General features: G+C 42.5%; 1 protein-coding gene across 1 annotated transcript in view; it reads right to left on the bottom strand.

Annotated features, from left to right (window-relative positions):
* Positions 1–523: 523 nt before the first annotated feature.
* The window catches only part of adam11 (ADAM metallopeptidase domain 11), a 133653-nt gene continuing 115605 nt past the window's right edge, over positions 524–18571 (bottom strand). Inside the window, exons 22-24 of the mRNA XM_080213323.1 lie at positions 13049–13139; positions 4076–4093; positions 524–728 (exon numbers count right to left, since the gene is read on the bottom strand). Coding sequence (XP_080069449.1) covers positions 713–728; positions 4076–4093; positions 13049–13139 — 125 coding nt within the window. The 3' untranslated portion in view covers positions 524–712. The remainder of the gene's footprint in view (positions 729–4075; positions 4094–13048; positions 13140–18571) is intronic.

Below are 18571 nucleotides of genomic sequence, written 5' to 3'. Positions count from 1 at the left end.
ACCTATCAGGAGGGAAACACAGTTCATGTTTCGAGTCATGGGCCAATGAGAGGTTTCCAGATTGATGCTGTCAGACCTGCTGAGTTTTGCCCGTTTCCCTCTGTTCTTGTTTCTGAATCCCAGCATCAACAGTTTGCTCATAAGCCTCAAACGGGCAAATCAGCAAATATGAAATGTAAGGACAAAAGGGTGGGTTTTGTGAGCCTGACATCTGGGCTGTGGTAAAATAGCAAAGTTCAGGAACTTACCATTATACCAGGCTGGTTACTTTGTACTCGTGCTGTTTCTAAATATAATGGTTATTCATGAGTATCTACAGGGTCACATGGATACTGTTATAAGACCTAGGATGCTTCCTTAACCCCAAAGGAGAATACTTTACAATTGGATTATACATTTTGTGATGCCCACGCACCTCACCAAGAACCTGACGTGGTGCTAATTCTATCCCACTCAGCTGAAGCATGCACCAAAGCTGTAAACAGATTAAAAACACAACAGTGGGGGACATTATACAGATTTCACCATGTTTCAGAAGTCTTTTCTTCAGCTTTCCTTTGAAGCACCAGTTCAGTTTTATTTTCCCCCAGACCCTGAAGTTATCTAGAGGTGTATCCATAGCGACCACAGAGAAGGTCTGGCCCCTTGAGCATCGGAAGACATTGGGTTTTTTTCGGAGCAAAGAGAGCAGGTTCGACAGATGAAAGGTATTTTATGCTCCTCCAGATCTGCAATAAAGAAGTCATGCACAGATAGGTATCTCATAGCACAGGTACAGGGCAAACAGGAAAAAGGGTATGGAAAAAGTGGAGCAATAGATTTATTTGAGAGTAATGAGAGTAACTGCGGCTCTGAAATTCAAGTGGTTTGAAGCAATGATGCAGAATGGTAATGCAGGAATGCAAACTTGAATCATAGAGTCATAGAATAGAATCCCTATTCAGGAAGAGTCCATTCATTCTGCACTGACAACAATCTCACCCAAGCCCTATCCCCGTAACCCCACACACTTACCTTGCTAACCCCCCTGACACTAAGGGGCAATTTAGCATGGCCAATCAACCTAACCCGCACGACTTTGAATCTGGAGTCCTGAAATGTAAAGCCATTTGAAAAACAAAATGCACATTGCAACTAAGGCAGCATGGTGGTACAGTGGTTAGCACTGCTGCCTCACAGCGCCAGGGACCTGGGTTCAATTCAGACCTTAGGAGTCACTATGTGAAGTTTGTAAATTCTCCCTGTGTCTGCGTGGGTTTCCTCCCACAGTCTAAAGATGTGAGGGTTAGGTAGATTGACCATGCTAAATTGTTCTCTTGCATCAGGGTAAACAGGTGCAGTTATGGAGATAGGGTCTGGGTGGGATTGGTGTTGGTGCAGGGCCAAATGGCCTCCTTCCACACTGTAGAATTCTATGGTAACGAGCAAAGGCATGAAAAGGTCATACTAACTGGCTAGTATTTGAGGCGACAGATGTTGGGAATAACATAGCTATTGTCTGAATCTCTCCTTGCAGACAACATGAAGCTTCTTCTCCAGAGCATGATAGTTGACTTTAATCTTTCATAACCACAAGTGACTCTCTCAAACCTGAACAGGACACTAGATAGGTAAGGCAATTTTTGTTTAATGCTATGGAGCTTTCAGCACAGAGAGGTTTTTTTTTTGAGTGGCTTCTGAATGTTTCCTTTATATTGAATAAACTAAGGTTCAAAGAGCTAACCCTCTTCATATCTTCAATGGTCGCACAACATCACAAAGGCTGTGAATTTTCTATACAACTGGGGTCATAAGGTTCAGTATTTCTCTCATGGGTTTGGATGGAGGAAGCACATCAACCAGCCAGTATAAAAACAAACAGATATTCTTTGAACTGGAAGACCATTGTCGCTACAAAAGGCTCAGTAGGTCAGCTTGCAAACTAATTGTGAAGAGCAAGTCAGAAACAGCCTCAAGGAAAGGCCAAAACTTAATTGGAACCTCTGCATTGTCTGATTTAACATACAGCCTACGCAACAAAGATTAACCGCAATGGAAAACGGATCTTGAGATGCTAATTTTTACTGTTTTTTTTTAACGAAGCAATTATCCAATTTTAATCCAATACTCCTATACTCCTCTACACTGCCATCTCCCCCACTTAAGATCAGAAACTCGCCCCCCTCCCACCCAACTATCCCTTGAAAGTAGCAAACTATTTTGGAGGAAGAACATAGGATGCTGGAAAAACTCATTGGGCAGGATTTGACTCTTCATCAGAATTGAAGGGAGGGAGAATGTGTTGGAGCCATTGAACTACAGCAAAATGTAGCAACTTTAAGAACAAAAGATAGATGGTCTGGTGTGAGTGGCTGGGGGCGAGGGTGACGGAAGGAAAGAGGGTTGTATTGAGGCAATGCATACTTGCTATATTTATAAAAAGGGGATTTAAGGTGGAGGAGAACAGTCAAACTCTAAAGTTTCTGAACTCAACGTTCAGTCCTGAGGGTTGTAAAGCAAGTAAGAAGTCTCACAACACCAGGTTAAAGACCAACAAGTTTATTTGATAGTAAACCCACAAGCTTTCGGAACAGTGTTCCTTCCTCAGGTGAGTGGAAAGTTCAGAACTTTGCACTCACCTGACGAAGGAACAGTGTTCCGAAAGCTTCTGGGTTTACTATCAAATAAACATGTTGGACTTTAACCTGGTGTTGTGAGACTTCTTACTGTGTTTACCTCAGTCCAACGCCGACATCTCCACATCATGGCTGTAAAGCAAGCCAGGGATGAACTTGTGCGCATGAGAGCAAGGTGCTGAGTTAAAATGGCAAGAGACAGGGAGGTTGGGGGTCACGCTTGTGGGCTGAGTGAAGATGTTCCACAATGCGGTCACCCAGTCTATGTTTAGTCTGCCTAATCTAGAGGAAACCATTTTGGATGTCAGCCCAACTCATGTCTGAAGCTGAATGTTTGACTGCCACCAATCTAACTGCCTGGCTGTTTGAGGAAAGTTGAAAGGGAAGCATCAAAACTGAGTCTTAACTTCCCTTTGCTGACAACATTGTCAGGTTGACAACATCCAGGATTACCCTGGAGTCCCCAGAAATTAATAATTACTCGCCTGCAACCTGGGAGGAAAATCTCAATGGTGTTAAATAAATTATTTTTATTAAGGAGTTAGAAAAATACTGGAGAGGAGTCAAAAAGGTGTCCAGCCTGGGCCAGAGGCAGGTCAAGTCAAGATACCTACAGAAAAATGTAAAACCAGGGTGGAAAGCCTTCGCGAACATCCGTACAGATGTACAAGCTAGCACGGATTTGATAGTGACAGGGAGTGGGAACTCTGGCTGCTCTCTTACTTAGGGTGGCACAACGGTTAGCACGGCTGCCTCACAGCACCAGAGACCCAGATTCGATTCCCAGCTTAGGTCACTGTTGGTGTGGAGTCTGCACATTCTCCCCATGCCTGCGTGGATTTCCTCCAAGTGTTCTAATTTCCTCCCACAGGCCAAAAGACGATCTGGTTAGGTGCAATGGCCATGCTAAATTCTCCCTCAGTGTGGCCAAACAGGTGCTGAAGTGTGGCAACTAGGGGATTTCCACAGTAACTTCATTGCAGTGTTAAAGTAAGCTTACCTGTGACTAATAATTTAACATTAACCAAGGCATTGATAACACTTTTGCCTAGCTGATATGACAACTTTCATAGCACAATTTAGCAAAGTGGGGATCAGTGGGTTCTATATCACTCAGTAACACACTATGCTGCATATTAATCTGCTAAACTCAAGGGACAGCTTCTTTCTAACACTTTTTTCAGCTGATATTTAGTTTTACATTGGCTACTTTGTTACATGCATCCATTCGTTTATTTATTCTGATCATCAAGAAGTTGCTTCAAGCTGTAAAATTTATACATCTAAACAATGAAATTAGAATTTTTTACATCATAAAGTAGTATCTTGTCAATGAAAATACTGACCATTGATACCCTACATTAACTAAGTGACAATATGACGATAAGCTTATGATGGGAATAAAGTGGTGTGAATGTTAAGCAGGCGATTAAATTGTTCAGTGTTGTGCAGTGTCGTACCTTCCTCTCCGGATGTTCCTTTCCAAGGTGCAGCAAAGAAATGGAAAAATGTTTAGTTTTTAACAGTTATTAATAATAAGATCACAAAATAAACAATAATCGATTAGGACTTGATTGACATAATGCACCCAAATGTGAACACCCTCAAATAAGCCTGATACATCAGCTGTCAGGACTGCTCACTTGTGTTGCTATCCTGAGTTCTTGGTAAAATATTCCAAGTCCATTTCAGGGATATTTAGAATTGGTTATAATTGAAAATCTCAATGGCTCCCTTGTGTGTAAAGGAGCAAAGCTGTTACCCGAAAGGTTGGGCCACCACATGGCTTTCTCTTGCTGTTCTGGCCCCAGGCAGAAGGTCATTGCTAAGCTTCAGATAGTTAAGGAAAAAGCTGTTGCAGAAAGATTTTTATCCTCACATATCTTGTAAAGGACGTTACTGCCCTAATTAGGGCGGGACAGCGCCAGGGGCCTGGGTTCAATTCCGGTCTCAGGTCACTATCTGTGTGGAATTTGCACATTCTCCCAATGTCTGTGTGGGTTTCCTCCGGGTGCTCCAGTTTCCTCCCACAGTTCAAAGATGTGCAGGTTAGGTTGATTGGCCATGCTAAATTGACTCTAGTGTCAGGGAGATTAGCAGGGTAAATATGTGGGGTTACGAGAATAGGGCCAGGGGTTGTGGTCGATACAGGCTCAATGGGCCAAATGGCCTCCTTCTGTACTGTAGGGATTCTATGATTCTAATGTAGGAAAACAGCAAGGCACACTGACCCTCTGAAAATGACAGCTTTGCTCATCTGGGTACAGACAAGTCTGAATGGTAAATTACTTAATTTTCCAATGAGTGCAGACATTACCTTTGAATTAAATCTCTCTATTTTTACAGAAGTAGTCAAGTTAAGTATGGTAGAATTGCATTCAACAAGTGAATGTGAACAACTTCCAAACTCCCGTATTTCAGTCTAATGTAGCACAGGAGTATATTGCACATTTAAACATTCAAATTGGTAGAAACCCAACATATTTGGGGATAAGGTTGAGTTTGCAGTTTACATTTGGCTCATATGTGAATCAAGACCAACAAAAACATGCAGGGCAGAGTCATGCACAGTGTAATGGTAGCATTTCATGCACTCTTTATATGACTGTATTCAGGGATTCAACCTAGAGCAAGTATTGAACTGCTTCATGATCGTGGCATTTTTAAACACTATAGCAAAACTTGCAGACTTGAGTTTTTAAGCAGCATTTAATGATTGCTTGAAAATGCGCATTGCACAAAACACCAAAATAATTGGGTGTGGAAAGAAAGCATAGCTATCAAGTTCCAGCAAGGTGCTATGTATGTCAAAAATCACGTAGGGGATTAAGAATGGCCACAGGTCACAGACAATAAAACACATTGAGGGTTTCTCCTCCCCTGAGTCTGACTTCACATGGGGCAATTAGCGATTTGATGAATATTTCATTTTAAAAGCAAGAAGTATTCTCCTCCAAAAAAAAAATTCGGTACGCCTGTGATCCTGAATTCATCTCTCTCTGTTAGCAACACTGACACATGTAACAAAGCAAAATGTGTGCAGATCATTGGTAGTAATTGGAATAAACTGCATCAAAGGAAATGAAAGGCAAGTTAAGCAAAACCGATGTTCTTAAATAAGGAATTTAGTGCCACAGGAATGAATGGGAAGGAATCCGTACCTGGAGCGGAATTCACATGGCAATCAATATTCGCACATGTTGTAGTTGGAAGTTAATCTGTATATTTAACTAAAATCTGTATATTAGCAGAACATTCATGTGCAAAAAGATTACTGCAATACCTTGCAGGAAGAATGTTCACTTTGCAATTGAGGTAAATTTGGATGGAGAATGTTGTTTTTGCCTCTAGCTAAATGTCCTTATGACTATTTCAGAAATGAATGGGTCAAAAGTCAATGTGCCATTTTGCCATTAAATACTCACAACCCATCGTCAATAGTAAATGGGCCAAAACCCCATAATAACAAAGAGCATTTCTGACAAAATCAAACCATTCAGGGTTATTTCAATCATGACAAATGATGTTGGGCAAAAGCAAACGCTGGCTAAAATTGCTCCAATCTTGGCTCGTTCAAACCTCTAAACCAGCAATTAGACTTGAAATCAGCCATTTAGAAATAATTTACTTTTTTAAAAATCAGAAAAATGAAAACAAAACATACTCAGTGAGACTTAAATATTACACTGAATCAATTTGCTAGGATTTGTGTTCCATTGACAGAGCGTAACTAGTTTAGGAAACAAATTGTGGCAAGATAAAAAAAGGGAGTATGGCCTAAAATTTTCAGTCATATGATACGTGTTGGGCATGGGGATCAATTTAGGTCAACTGGCTGAACAGCTGGTTAGTGATGCAGAGTAATGCCAACTGCTTGGGTTCAATTCCCATACCAGCTAAGGTTATTCACGAAGGGCCTGCCTTCTCAAACTTACCCCTCACCTGAGGTGTGGTGATCCTCAGATTAAATCACCACCAGTCACAGCCTACGGTCATCCAGACTATGGTGACGTTACATTGTTGATGCTAACAAAGGACAAACTACCTGAGACTCCCACCTGAACATTGTGCTAAGACAGGTGCATTAGTTATGTTCGGGAAAACCAGACATAGATGTGGTCTACCAAGCAGCCCTTAAGCAGATCACATAAAAGTCAGCAATGAGCAAAGGATAGTTTTAAAATATTATTATGGCCGGCATGGTAGCACAATGGTTAGCACTGCTGCCTCACTATGCCAGGGACCTGGGTTCAATTCCAACCCCTGGTGACTTTATGGAGTTTGCATATTTTCCCCGTGTCTATGTGGGTGTCCACCAGATGCTTCGGTTTCCTCCCACAATCCAAAATTGTGGGGGGTTAGACTATTCTAAATTGTTCTTATTGTCAGGGGGATTAGCAGGGTAAATATATGGGGTTACAGGGATAGGGTAGGATTGTTGTCGGTGCAGGCTCGATGGGCCAAAGGGCCTCCTTCGTCCCCGTAGGATTCTATGACTACCTGACTGTGGAATTAAGTTGAGCAAAGGGACGTGGTTGGTGCTGAACACTGCTCCCTGGCACCTGACTACTGTTGCTACTACCTTGTCTGGTCACCATTTAGACATAAAGAACATTGCCCTCCAACCTTGGCACCCTCCGTCCCACACTAAAAATTTGAAGATCACTTTGTGCTTCGAAAAGCGATGCAGAACTTGACCACTCACTGGACCGTGGAGTTATCAAGTGACCACATTGAAAGTAGTTATCAAAAATACTCAATGTAATTTCGAGGAAGTAGGAAGGAGGACATTTCCGGGGTATATTAGATGCAGTGAATTACGAAGGTGTTTTTAAAATAAATCTGTTATAAATCCGTGCCTCTATGTTCTTGATTTTGTTGTGCTTAACACACAGAAATAATGTCAGCATTTTGATCACAGGTGAGAACTTTCACTCCATGGTCTTCGTGCAGTTGGATTAGGAGAAACCTAATTTGGAAAATGGAACTTTATGTTCACCAACTGTGAGACAATGATTTGATTTTCTTTTCCTTATCCAATAATTAGACAGATGTAGAGGTAAAAATAAGTTATAAGTTAGATATCTTTGTCAAGTGGGTCTGTTTCTAGTCCTTTCAGTCCTGGTGGCATGGTGGCACAGTGGCTAGCACTGCTACCTCACAGTGCCAGGCACCCGGGTTCGGTTCCCGGCTTGGGTCACTGTCTGTGTGGAGTCTGCATGTTCTCCCTTTTGTGTGTGGGTTTCATCCGGGTGCTCCGGTTTCCTCCTACAGTCCGAAGACGTGCAGATTAGATGAACTGGCCATGCTAAATTGCCCCTTAGTACCAGGAGGATTAGCTAGGGTAAATGAATGGGGTTCTGCAGATAGGGCCTGGGTGGGATTGTGGTCAGTGCAGACTTGGCGGGCCGAATGGCCTCCTTCTGCACTGTATGATTCTATGGTCAAGAAAGAATAATTAAATCTAGGGAGATGCATGACAAGTTTGGTAAGATATCTCTACTTGATTAGGGATGGTAAACCTTTACAAATTAATGGATAGGCAACAGCTTCAGCTGATTTCCAAAAGCCTTTTCATTAACAATACTCAAGTCAGGAGTCTGATGGGTTACTCTCCATTTGCCTGGATGAGTGCAGCTCCAACAACAATACTCAAGAAGATCACCTCCACCTTGGACAAAGCAGCTGTTTGATCAGCACTTTGTCTGCCCTTTGTCTACGGGCAGCATGGTGGCACAGTGGTTAGTATTGCTTCCTCACAGCGCCGGGGACACAGGTTCGATTCCCTGCTTGGGTTACTGTCTGTGTGAAGTCTGCACGTTCTCCATGTTTGTGTGGGTTTTCTCCATGTGCTCCAGTTTCCTCCCACCCACAGTCCGAAAGATGTGATGGTTAGCACATTGGACATGCTAAAATTCTCCCTCAGTGTACCCAAACAGGCGCCAGAGCATGGCGACTAGAGGATTTTCACAGTAACTTCATCACAGTGTTAATGTAAGCCAACTTGTGACACTACTAAGTAAATAAATTTTAAAAAACTTAAAACCCCTTTTAAACATTTACTCCCTCTGCCACTGGTGCACAGTCACTGCATGGAGACACAGAGTCATTGAGATACACAGCACGGAAACAGGCTCTTCGGCCCAACTGGTCCATGTTGACCAGGTTCCCTAAATTGAGCTAGTCCCATTTGCCTGCATCTGGCCCATATCCCTCTAAATATTTTCTATCCACGTACCTGTCCAAATGTCCATTTAATGTTGTAATTGTACCCGCCTATCATTTCCTCTGGCAATTCATGCTTTATACATACTACCCTCAGTGTGGAGAAGTTGCCCCTCAGGTCCCTTTTAAATCTTTCCCCTCTCGCATTAAACCTATTTCTAGTTTTGGACTCCCCTGAAGACCTTGGCTACTCACCTTAATTATGTCTCTCATGATTTTACAAACCTCTATAAGTTCACCCCTCAGCCTCCTACGCTCCAGGGAAAAGAGTCCCAGTCTATCCAGCTTCTCCTTACAATTCAAACCTTCCAGTCCTGGCAACATTCTTGCAAAACTTTCTTGTATCCTTTCCAGTTTAATAACATCCATCCTGTAGCAGCGTAATCAGAATTGTACGCAGTACTCATAATCTAACCTTACCAATGTCTTGCACAGTTACAGCATAACATCCCAACTCTTATACTCAATTCTCTGACCTATGAAGGCACATATGTCGAACACCTTCTTCACCACTCTGTCTACCTGTGACACTACTTTCAAGGAACTATGTACCTGCACCCCTAGGTCTCTCTGTTTGGAGATACTCCGCATGGCCCTAACATTAACTATGTAAGTCCTGCCCTGTTTTGTCTTACCAAAATGCAGCACCTCAAATTCCATCTGCCCGCTAGCCCAATTAATCAAGATCTTAGATAACTTTCTTCACTATACACTACACCACCAATTTTGGTGTCATCCACAAATTTACTAACCATGCCTCCTATATTCTCATCCAAATGCCATGTGTGCCATCCTCAAGACGCACTGCAGCAACATGCCAAGCCTTCAGTGGCAACACCTCCAAAGCTTACAACCTTTTCCAACTACAACAGCAAGGGCAGCAGATGCATGGAAACACCACCACCTCCCAACTTGTCCTCCAAGTCACACAATATTCTGATTTGGAAATGTCTTGCCGTTCCTTCATTGTCACCAGGACGCAATCCTGGATTTTTCTATCAAGAGGGACTGTTTGTACCTTCACCACATGGATTGCATCGGGTCAGGAAGGCGGCTCAGTACAAACCATCCAAGGCAAATAGGGATGGGTAATAAATGTCAGCACTGCCAGTGACTTCACATCCTGTGTAATAATAATTTAAATATAAAGCAGAATGCTAGTATTTGGACCAGGTTATTCTGATTCATATTCCAGGGGTTTACTGATACAACTTTAGGATAATAGAACTTTACGCCATGGAAAGAAGACATTTGGCCCGTGGTGCACGTTCACATCCTCTGAACAAGTTGTTCAATTTAGTCCCACATCTCAGCTTTTTCACCCATAATTTGTAAATTAATCCTCTTGAACTCGCTGCCAGGGGAGGTAGTGGAAGCAAATACAATAGTGACTTTTCAGGGGCATCTTGACAAATACATGAATAGGATGGGAATAGAGAGATGTGGTCCCTGGAAGAGTAGGGGGCTTTAGTTCAATTGGGCAGCAAAGGGTCATCTGGACTCAAAACGTCAGATCTTTTCTCTCCTTACAGATACTGCCAGACCTGCTGAGATTTTCCAGCATTTTCTCTTTTGGTTTCAGAGGCCAGCATCCACAGTAATTTGCTTTATCTATTATCCCTCTACTTCCTCTGCCAATTGTTTTAAATCTATGACCTCTGATCAGAGGATACAATCTCCCTCAACTTGCTCGATCAAATCTGCTCACAATTTTGAGCACCTCCAGTGAGTTTTACTTTAGCTTCTCTGTTCCAAAATGAATAAAGTTTTAAGTTTATTTATTAATGTCAGAAGTAGGCTTACATTAACGCTGCAATGAAGTTACTGTGCCCGGTCATCACACACTCCGGCCCCTGTTCGGGTACACTGAGGGAGAATTTAGCGTGACCAATGCACATAACTGGCACGTCTTTTGGACTGTGGGAGGAAACCAGAGCAGCCGTAATTCCATTTTCTCCAATCTTGCTTCATAGTGAAGTGTCTCTTCCCTGATAAGCCTCCACTCTACCCATTCGAGGCTTTGACATCCTTCCTGAATTGTGATGCTCAGAATTGGACACAATACTCTAGCTGAGACCCAACCATTGATTTGTAAACGTCTACTGTCTTTAATCAAATGGAAAATGTCTTGTCAAATGTGTGATGCATCTTTCCCGATTTAATTATCATTCTTTATTCATTCTTCCACTCCTCTCTAAATTGATAGTACTGTTTGCTGTAGCCCTGAGCTGGAATTTTCAATAGTGGAAGACTGTATAGTTTGAGTAACACACCTAGCAGTTAACAGGCTAAGGATGGCTTATTATTGTGATTTCCAGACCACACATTGCATTAACTCACATTTACAGATATTCATACTCAATCGATTGGCATAAGGGTAGCATGGTGTACAGTGGTTAGCACTGCTGCCTCACAGCTCCAGGGACCTGGATTCGATTCCAGGATCAATAGCTGTGCCGAGTCTGCATGTTCTCCCCCGTATCTGCGTGGGTTTCCTCCGGGTGCTCTAGTTTCCTCCCACAGTCCGAAAGAGGTCATGTTAAAGTCTCCTTCAGTGTACACAAACAGGTGGCCAACTAGGGGATTTTCACAGTAACTACATTGCAGTGTTAATGTAAGCATACCTGTGACACTAACAAAATAAATTTAAACTATAAATATATTGCAAAGTCTGCATAAAAGAGTTGTGTTGGGAGCTTTTATCGTACTGATTACAAAACCTTCAAGTGTTCATAATGGACTAAGTTGAGGAGCACCCATTATTATGCTTGCAATTGAACGGAACCGGTCTCCATGTGAAATTGGTTCTGATCTACAATGTCATTCAGCGGCCACTTGAGTTTTATAAAGAGAACTCACTGTTATTTTCTTTCGCTTCCCCCTCTCCCAGCCCCGCTACTCTGGAAACAGACTTTAGATTTCCCCCTTAGTTTGAAAATTGTTTGTCGCTTGAACTTCATTGCAATGTTAATGTAAGCTTACTTGTGACACTAATAACTCAATTTTAAACTTTAATAACAAAGTTGCTTTGAGGGTGCTTGTGACCATCAAAAGAACGCACTGCTGGCCAATAGATAGATGTTAAATTAATATTTCATTGATAATAAAGCAATTTCTTGATGAAGTGGACTTGACCAAAGACTTTAATGTTTTAACTATGTTTTCCTCTGCCAATACAGAAGCATTCCCAATTGTGGCATTTACAGTGTCAGCACCATTTGAGGCATCCTTGCTTAGGCACATCAACATTTGGCTGGGAATAAGGGAGGTGGAATGCATTGTGTAATAAATTCTCATTCATGCTCCAACAGTTCCACATTTTAATAAATGTGAAAGCAGCGATTCCATTCCATGCAGGTAAAGTTGCACTAAATTTTGTTCTTTTAAAAAAAAGCTAGGAATTCTGCTGTAGATACAAAAAAGAAATGGCAAATGGATTTTATGTGTTTTTCAGAACAGTCTTGAATGTAATGTTAACCCTTTGCAGGTTAGAGTCCGTCCTTGCGTCAGTAAACCAGACTAGGGCCAGAAACTCAAGTGTCCAGAAAGTCAGTGCTCTTTGACTATGGCACTGTGGAGTTACCATCACACTGTGGGCCCGTGCGTCACAGTGAAATCCATTCAAGATGAATCCAATGTTTTGAACTTCACACGTTCTCACTGATCCTTGGCTCTTTATTTTTCAAGCCAAGCCTCTCGGAAACAGCCTTTGTACTGGCTTCAAATTGTTTGACAATAAAATCACCAAGTTCTGCAATTGGGTTTAACCATTTGGGATTTTTAAATATTTACTTTTCTGTTCTGTTCACCGTCACAGTTTTGCTAATTGGGTCCCAGGAACATTCAGGGTGCAGGTTTCCAGAATAACACTTGTCGGGCAATGGCTGAATCATGGAATATGAACCATAATTTATTAAAATGAACGGCATTTCACTGTTTTTTAAATTTGGAAAATTGAGTTGATCAGATTTTGGACTGAGGGTGCTTTTGTCTTTGATGAGCTGCAGCTCTGATCGTTCAGTGCAGGAGACCCCATGCAGCTGGGGGTCGGCGGGGAGAAAACAGTTGGGAGATTTACTTCACTTATCACCCGATTATCTCAAAATTATTGTATCTACGGCAGAGTCTAAGCACAGAAGCACGTGAGTATTAAATTCTGAATGGAGTAAAGTAAGAAGCAGTCAGGAAGAGGCATGCTTGTCGCTTACTTAAATCCCCATCCAGTCCCCCCTAGGACAATGGCAGCCACCAGGATGGCGCCTGCGATGGACCCTATAATGATATTGGTACCACTAGGACCTGCGACAAAGGGGAGGGGGAACGAAACCATGGGAATACACGTCAGAATCAAAGCACAAACTTATCGGTGAGACATCTCTACTACATTGCACGTATTGCTTACTGTAGGCCCAGCTGTTTGCATTAAATAACGTGTCCTACTTTGTCACCAAAGTTTTCTTTAGAAGACTGTGGAGAAAGAAGCACAAATATTTAAGCTCAATGACACGTGTCTAAATAACAATCTGCGAACATATGAAAAGAAGTGTGGCCCACTAGGTTCATCACTGCTCTCCCTGTTGGTTAGCTAGTGTGACTTGACTCATGCACCACCCTTTCTATTTAATACTAACACTGGGGTGTGGGAGTGGGGAAGAGAATAACATAGGGTGTAATCTCTGGGTATAGTTCTGAGACTCATTGAGCTATGATACATCATTGGATAACAGATGTAGGGATATGTCCCAAGTCCTTTGGAACCGGATGACGGTATTCATAAAGATAATCACCATCCTTTCAGCAGTTTCCAAAAGCCAAACACTTTGGCAGTGACAATTACCTTGCTGAGCGCCCAAATCAGTGAATTGGTAGTTAATTCATTTCATACTTGACCGGGGCTGGGATTCTCCAGCTGTTCACACCCTGCTGCACTCAGCCAAATCTCCATTCACTGCAGTGGACTGGAGAATCCCAGATTCTGGGCGAGGTCAGAGAATCCGGCCCTCCGATGTCCTATAACTTATTTCACATTACTATCCATCCTTTTCATAACCTACTCTTGAACACTTCAATTGTCCTGTCTATAAAAAGATATTGATAACCATTTTGAAACTTTTTAACCTCCTACATAGTATACTGGAGTACCTCCCTTTGAACTACAGTGTCTACTTTCCTTACACAATCAGTTTTGTTCAACTTTATCTTTTCTCCTTTCCTCTCTCTTGAAGAAGCTACTTGAGATCTCTGGCCATCGAATGTGTTTCTGTATCCCAAGTGACCATTATTCACCTTTAAACCCAGAGATGGCTTCCAGGGCACAAAAACAACCCTATAGGGGCAGCACTGTTGCACAATCATTAGCACTGCAGCCTCACAGCGCCAGGGACCCGGGTTCAATTCCAGTTTTGGGTGACTGTGCAAACACCACACAGACATTCTCCGCGTGTCTGCGTGGGTTTCCCCTGGATGCTCCAGTTTCCTCCCGCACTCCAAAGATGTGCAGGTTATGTGGATTGGCCATGCTGAATGGCTCCTTAGTGTGGGGTTATGGGGAGAGGGCCTGGGTGGGATGGTTGTTGGTGCAGGCTTGATGGGCCAAAAGGCCTCCTTCTGCACTGTATTATGATTCTATGATACTATCCTGACATTCACATAAACAAATTTCCCAGCAGGAACGCTGACTGATTCAATCCTCACCTCATATGGCCACAAACTATCTCTTTGCTTCATCTCACATTGAGGTTTTCCACCTCTAAACACTAACAATCACAAGTGAGAGAAAAAAGTCTATATTTTTGTTACTCAGAATAATTCTATGTGCAAACTGTGTTCCCCAGTGACTAAATTTCTCTCATGGAAAGACCAAAGTGCCTTAAAATACTGGAAGAATTCTGTTAACCGCTTAATGCTAGATCACAATTAAAGCAAACATGTTAGGGTCTACAGTATAACATACTGGGATCTACAAACACACAAATATCTTCATAGCAAAAACACATTACATGTAGAACATTACCAGGTTATCAAAATGAAGCATGAGGAACGTATAAATGCATAAACATGATCTGCTGCCCATTAGAGCTCACCATTCTAGTATCTACTTTAATTATCACCAATATTTTCTCTTCTACCATCATGTGTGCCAAATTCCTACAAAGCATTTGAGCAAAGATATTCCTCCCAATATAAAGTTTCTAGTTATGTTCCCTGGTCTGTCATATGAGGAGAAACTAAGTCGGTTAGGATTGTATTCATTGGAGTTTAGAAGAGTGAGAGGGAATCTCATAGAAACTTGTGTTCCCAATGGTGAGGGGAGTCCAAAACTAGAGGGTCATAGTTTGAGGATAAGTGGTGAACCTTTTAGAACTGAAGTTAGGGGAAATTTCTTCACTCAGAGGGTGGACAATGTGTGGAATTCACTACCACGGAATGTAGTTGAGACCAAAATGCTGTTCTGGTTTCAAGAAGAAATTAGATATAGCTCTTGTGGCTAAAGGGATCAAGGGATATGTAGGAAAAGGGGGGAGAAATCAGGATATTGATTTTGGTGATCAGCCATGATCAAAATGTATGGCAGAGTCAGGATCGAAGGGCCAAATGGCCTACTCCTGCTTCTAGTTTCCATGTTTTTATGGTCTCAAACTCCAAACATAGTCCTAGGTAATATCATTTAACGTTTGTGCGGTTCCTCTCAAACAACTTCCTAGACTGAAAAGTTGAAATTTCTCTAGAATTTCCACATAGCTCAGCCTCTTTATACTTGGGATCTAATTTGGACCTCTTCTCCGCACTCTGTCCAATATATTTATGTTTCTTTTCTAATATGAGACTGGAACTGAATACAATAGTTCAAGTGTAATCTGACCACTGCCTGATCTCTGGAGACTTTGAACATATACTCCCAGAGTGAAGCCTTGGGTCAAGAGCCTATTATTGGAGGTTAGGGCATCAGTGCCAATGATTCCCTGATAGATGAAGCCAGCGAGCAAGGTTCCCTGTTGTGAACTCAGAAGCTTATCCATTTGTGCTCAGGTCTTCTGGTTATATATTCCAGAATTCTACTGGCTCTTTTAATTGCTTTGCCATATTGTTTGGTATTGAGAGTGATCTGTTTTCAGCCACATCCACAATCTTTTCCAAGTCTTTCTCTCCCAATTTGATTACATGAATTGTTTACTAATGAAAGTGAAGTTCTAACCAAGTAGCTGAATCCTCGCTCCTGTCTGGGGGGTACACAGGAACATCACTGCCTTGTTAGCTGAGTGTCCAAGCTCAAAACATTCTCCAGTTGTTGACTGACCCTGGAATGGATGGCCAATCATGGGCTTTCCACGCAGGAGAATTACAATTGCTGCTGAGCCACTGAAAGCAGGGTGTGGATTCACAGGTCGTGGAGGTAGCATCACCTTGTCCCACTACCTGATAGAGATATTATGCAGTCATACAGTTAAACTGCCAAGACTCAGTGGGTGGATGGATGATGAATATTGCCATGCTCATTATCCCTTCCACTTGCACTCCTACCATCCATCTGACAGAACAAGCCCACGCTGCTAACCCTAGACTAGATCCCTCACAATCACAAGGTATAATAACTAAGATGGGAGAAGCCAGTAGTGCTGTCAGTGGTCCCAGAACACAATACTATCTTGGAGTCACAGCTGCAACACATTTGGTACCAAACAGGTGGACAGAGCCACTTTCTCCACCAAACCTCACTAGTGATCACTCATGATATGGTGAAAATGATTAGAGCATGGAAGCACACAAAAGGCCTTTCCACCGTACATAGACTGGCATACAGGGGCGACACAGGGAAAGGTACAAGTCCAGCTGCCCCATGATCTTCTGACCATGACCTTCACGTTTTGTTGCAAGAGATGCAGAAGGGGAGAGCAGTCTTCTATCCATTGGGCCGCTTTAATGATCCTGCAGCATATAAGAAGATCTGGGGTGAGCAAGGCTGGAGACCATCATTGCTCATGGATTCAGTGCAGGAAAAGGTTCTGTAGGGTAATGGGTTAAGGGAATAATTATGGCAATAGGTGCTGTGGAACATATTATAACCCCTGCAGCAGGTGGAACAGGCAGCACTCAGCAGAGTTGGTGCCATCAACGGGCAAGAAAATCTGGTCAAAGGAAGGATCTACAAACCCAATAAAGGAGGAGGAAAATGGAAAGGAGACAACAAAGTCTGCACCTGGTGTACCCCTACCTCGCTTGTTTGAAAGCCTTGAGGGGTTGCAGAGAGGTCAGAGTTGGGGGATCTCAAAGAGACTTACAAAATTTAAACAGGACCAAACAGGGTAGATGTAGGGAGGATGTTCCTGATGGTAGGGGTGTCCAGAACCAGTGGTCACAGTCTGAGGATTCAGGGTAGACCATTTAGGATGGAGGTGAGGAGACATTGCTTCACCCAAAGAGTGGTGAATCTGTGGAATTCATTACCACAGGAAGTAGTTGATGCCAAAACACTGAATTTATTCAAGAGGCAGCTGGATATAGCATTTAGGGCAAATGAGATCAAAGGTAATGGGGAGAAAGCAGGATTAGGCTATTGAGTTGGACAATCAGCCATTATCATGACGAATGGTGGAACAAGCTCGAAGGGCCAAATGGCCTCCTCCTTCTCCAATTCTATGTTTGGAAGAAAAACTTCCCCAGAATAACAATGGGATTGCAGGCTAAGGAGCAGCAGCAGCATGTTATATATTTTCTCTCTGCCATAGAACTTGTTGCCAGTGATCTCCTCGAGAGACAGGGGAGAAAAGACTGCTGCATACTTTGAAACCAGTGAGAAACACATTCAACACTTGGTATCAGTTCACCATGGAATCCCCTTAATCAAGCAAGCAGTTTGATATGAGAGGCAGGTGAACTCAGAGATAAATCAGGCTAGTATTTAGTGTGGCACTGAATGATTCCATGAACTGGACAGGCCCAAGAGCAGTGGTCCCATTCACACATAAGCCTGCCAAAATGGGCAAAGGGCAGGAAACCCCACAGCACCAGCTTGTGATGTTTATGCTTGGTATAAAGACACAAAGCAGATGCCAAGATTGCCCAGTAGGGGATGCAGAGTGATTCCAGTGCAGGCAGACTGGATATTTCAAGCACTTCTGTAAGTTCAAAAACTTCAATTGAGGAAGAGGATAAGAGAATATTTATGAAATGCACTCCACACAAGAAATTGGAACGATTGACAGAGACCAATTTACAGAGTTTCTAAGCAAATAAATGACCTTCATCAGGATTATTGGTCAAGTACAGTGCAAGTTAAAGACTCTGAGACCAATTTTGAAACTGACACCTGAGCTGGTGTTAAGACATGAGCTGACATCTGGACTGGCTCAGCCAACACCCCATCAGTCAGCAGATATTAAAGTGCAAGGTCCAGGTGGCAGGAGCTTTCCAATGAAAGACAGGAGAATTGCTCCTCTTCATTACAAAGGTTAACAGGTTGTTGATCCTTTCGATGGTCAATGCATATTTTTAATAAGTGGAGACGTTAGCATGTTACAGGGTATTTTAGAAAAATCTGCATTTAGACAACTCAATGTCTTTCATGGAAGAATCTCCAAAGTTTAGTGCAGAACCAGTGGATTTTCAGCCTACAGCAGCTGAGGTTTATTTGTTAAGCAATGAGTTCCTTTACATTAAAGAGACACCATCCATTGGAGTCCTGGGACTCTCAATCTTTATGAAGTTGGGCCAGAGAATGCAGATACACATGG

Source organism: Carcharhinus amblyrhynchos, chromosome 27, assembly GCF_965287045.1.
Source record: "Carcharhinus amblyrhynchos chromosome 27, sCarAmb.v2.hapA, whole genome shotgun sequence".
Taxonomy (NCBI): Eukaryota; Metazoa; Chordata; class Chondrichthyes; order Carcharhiniformes; family Carcharhinidae; genus Carcharhinus; species Carcharhinus amblyrhynchos.
The sequence above is the reverse complement of the archived record's forward strand: the minus strand, read 5'-3'. Positions and strand labels throughout refer to the sequence as shown.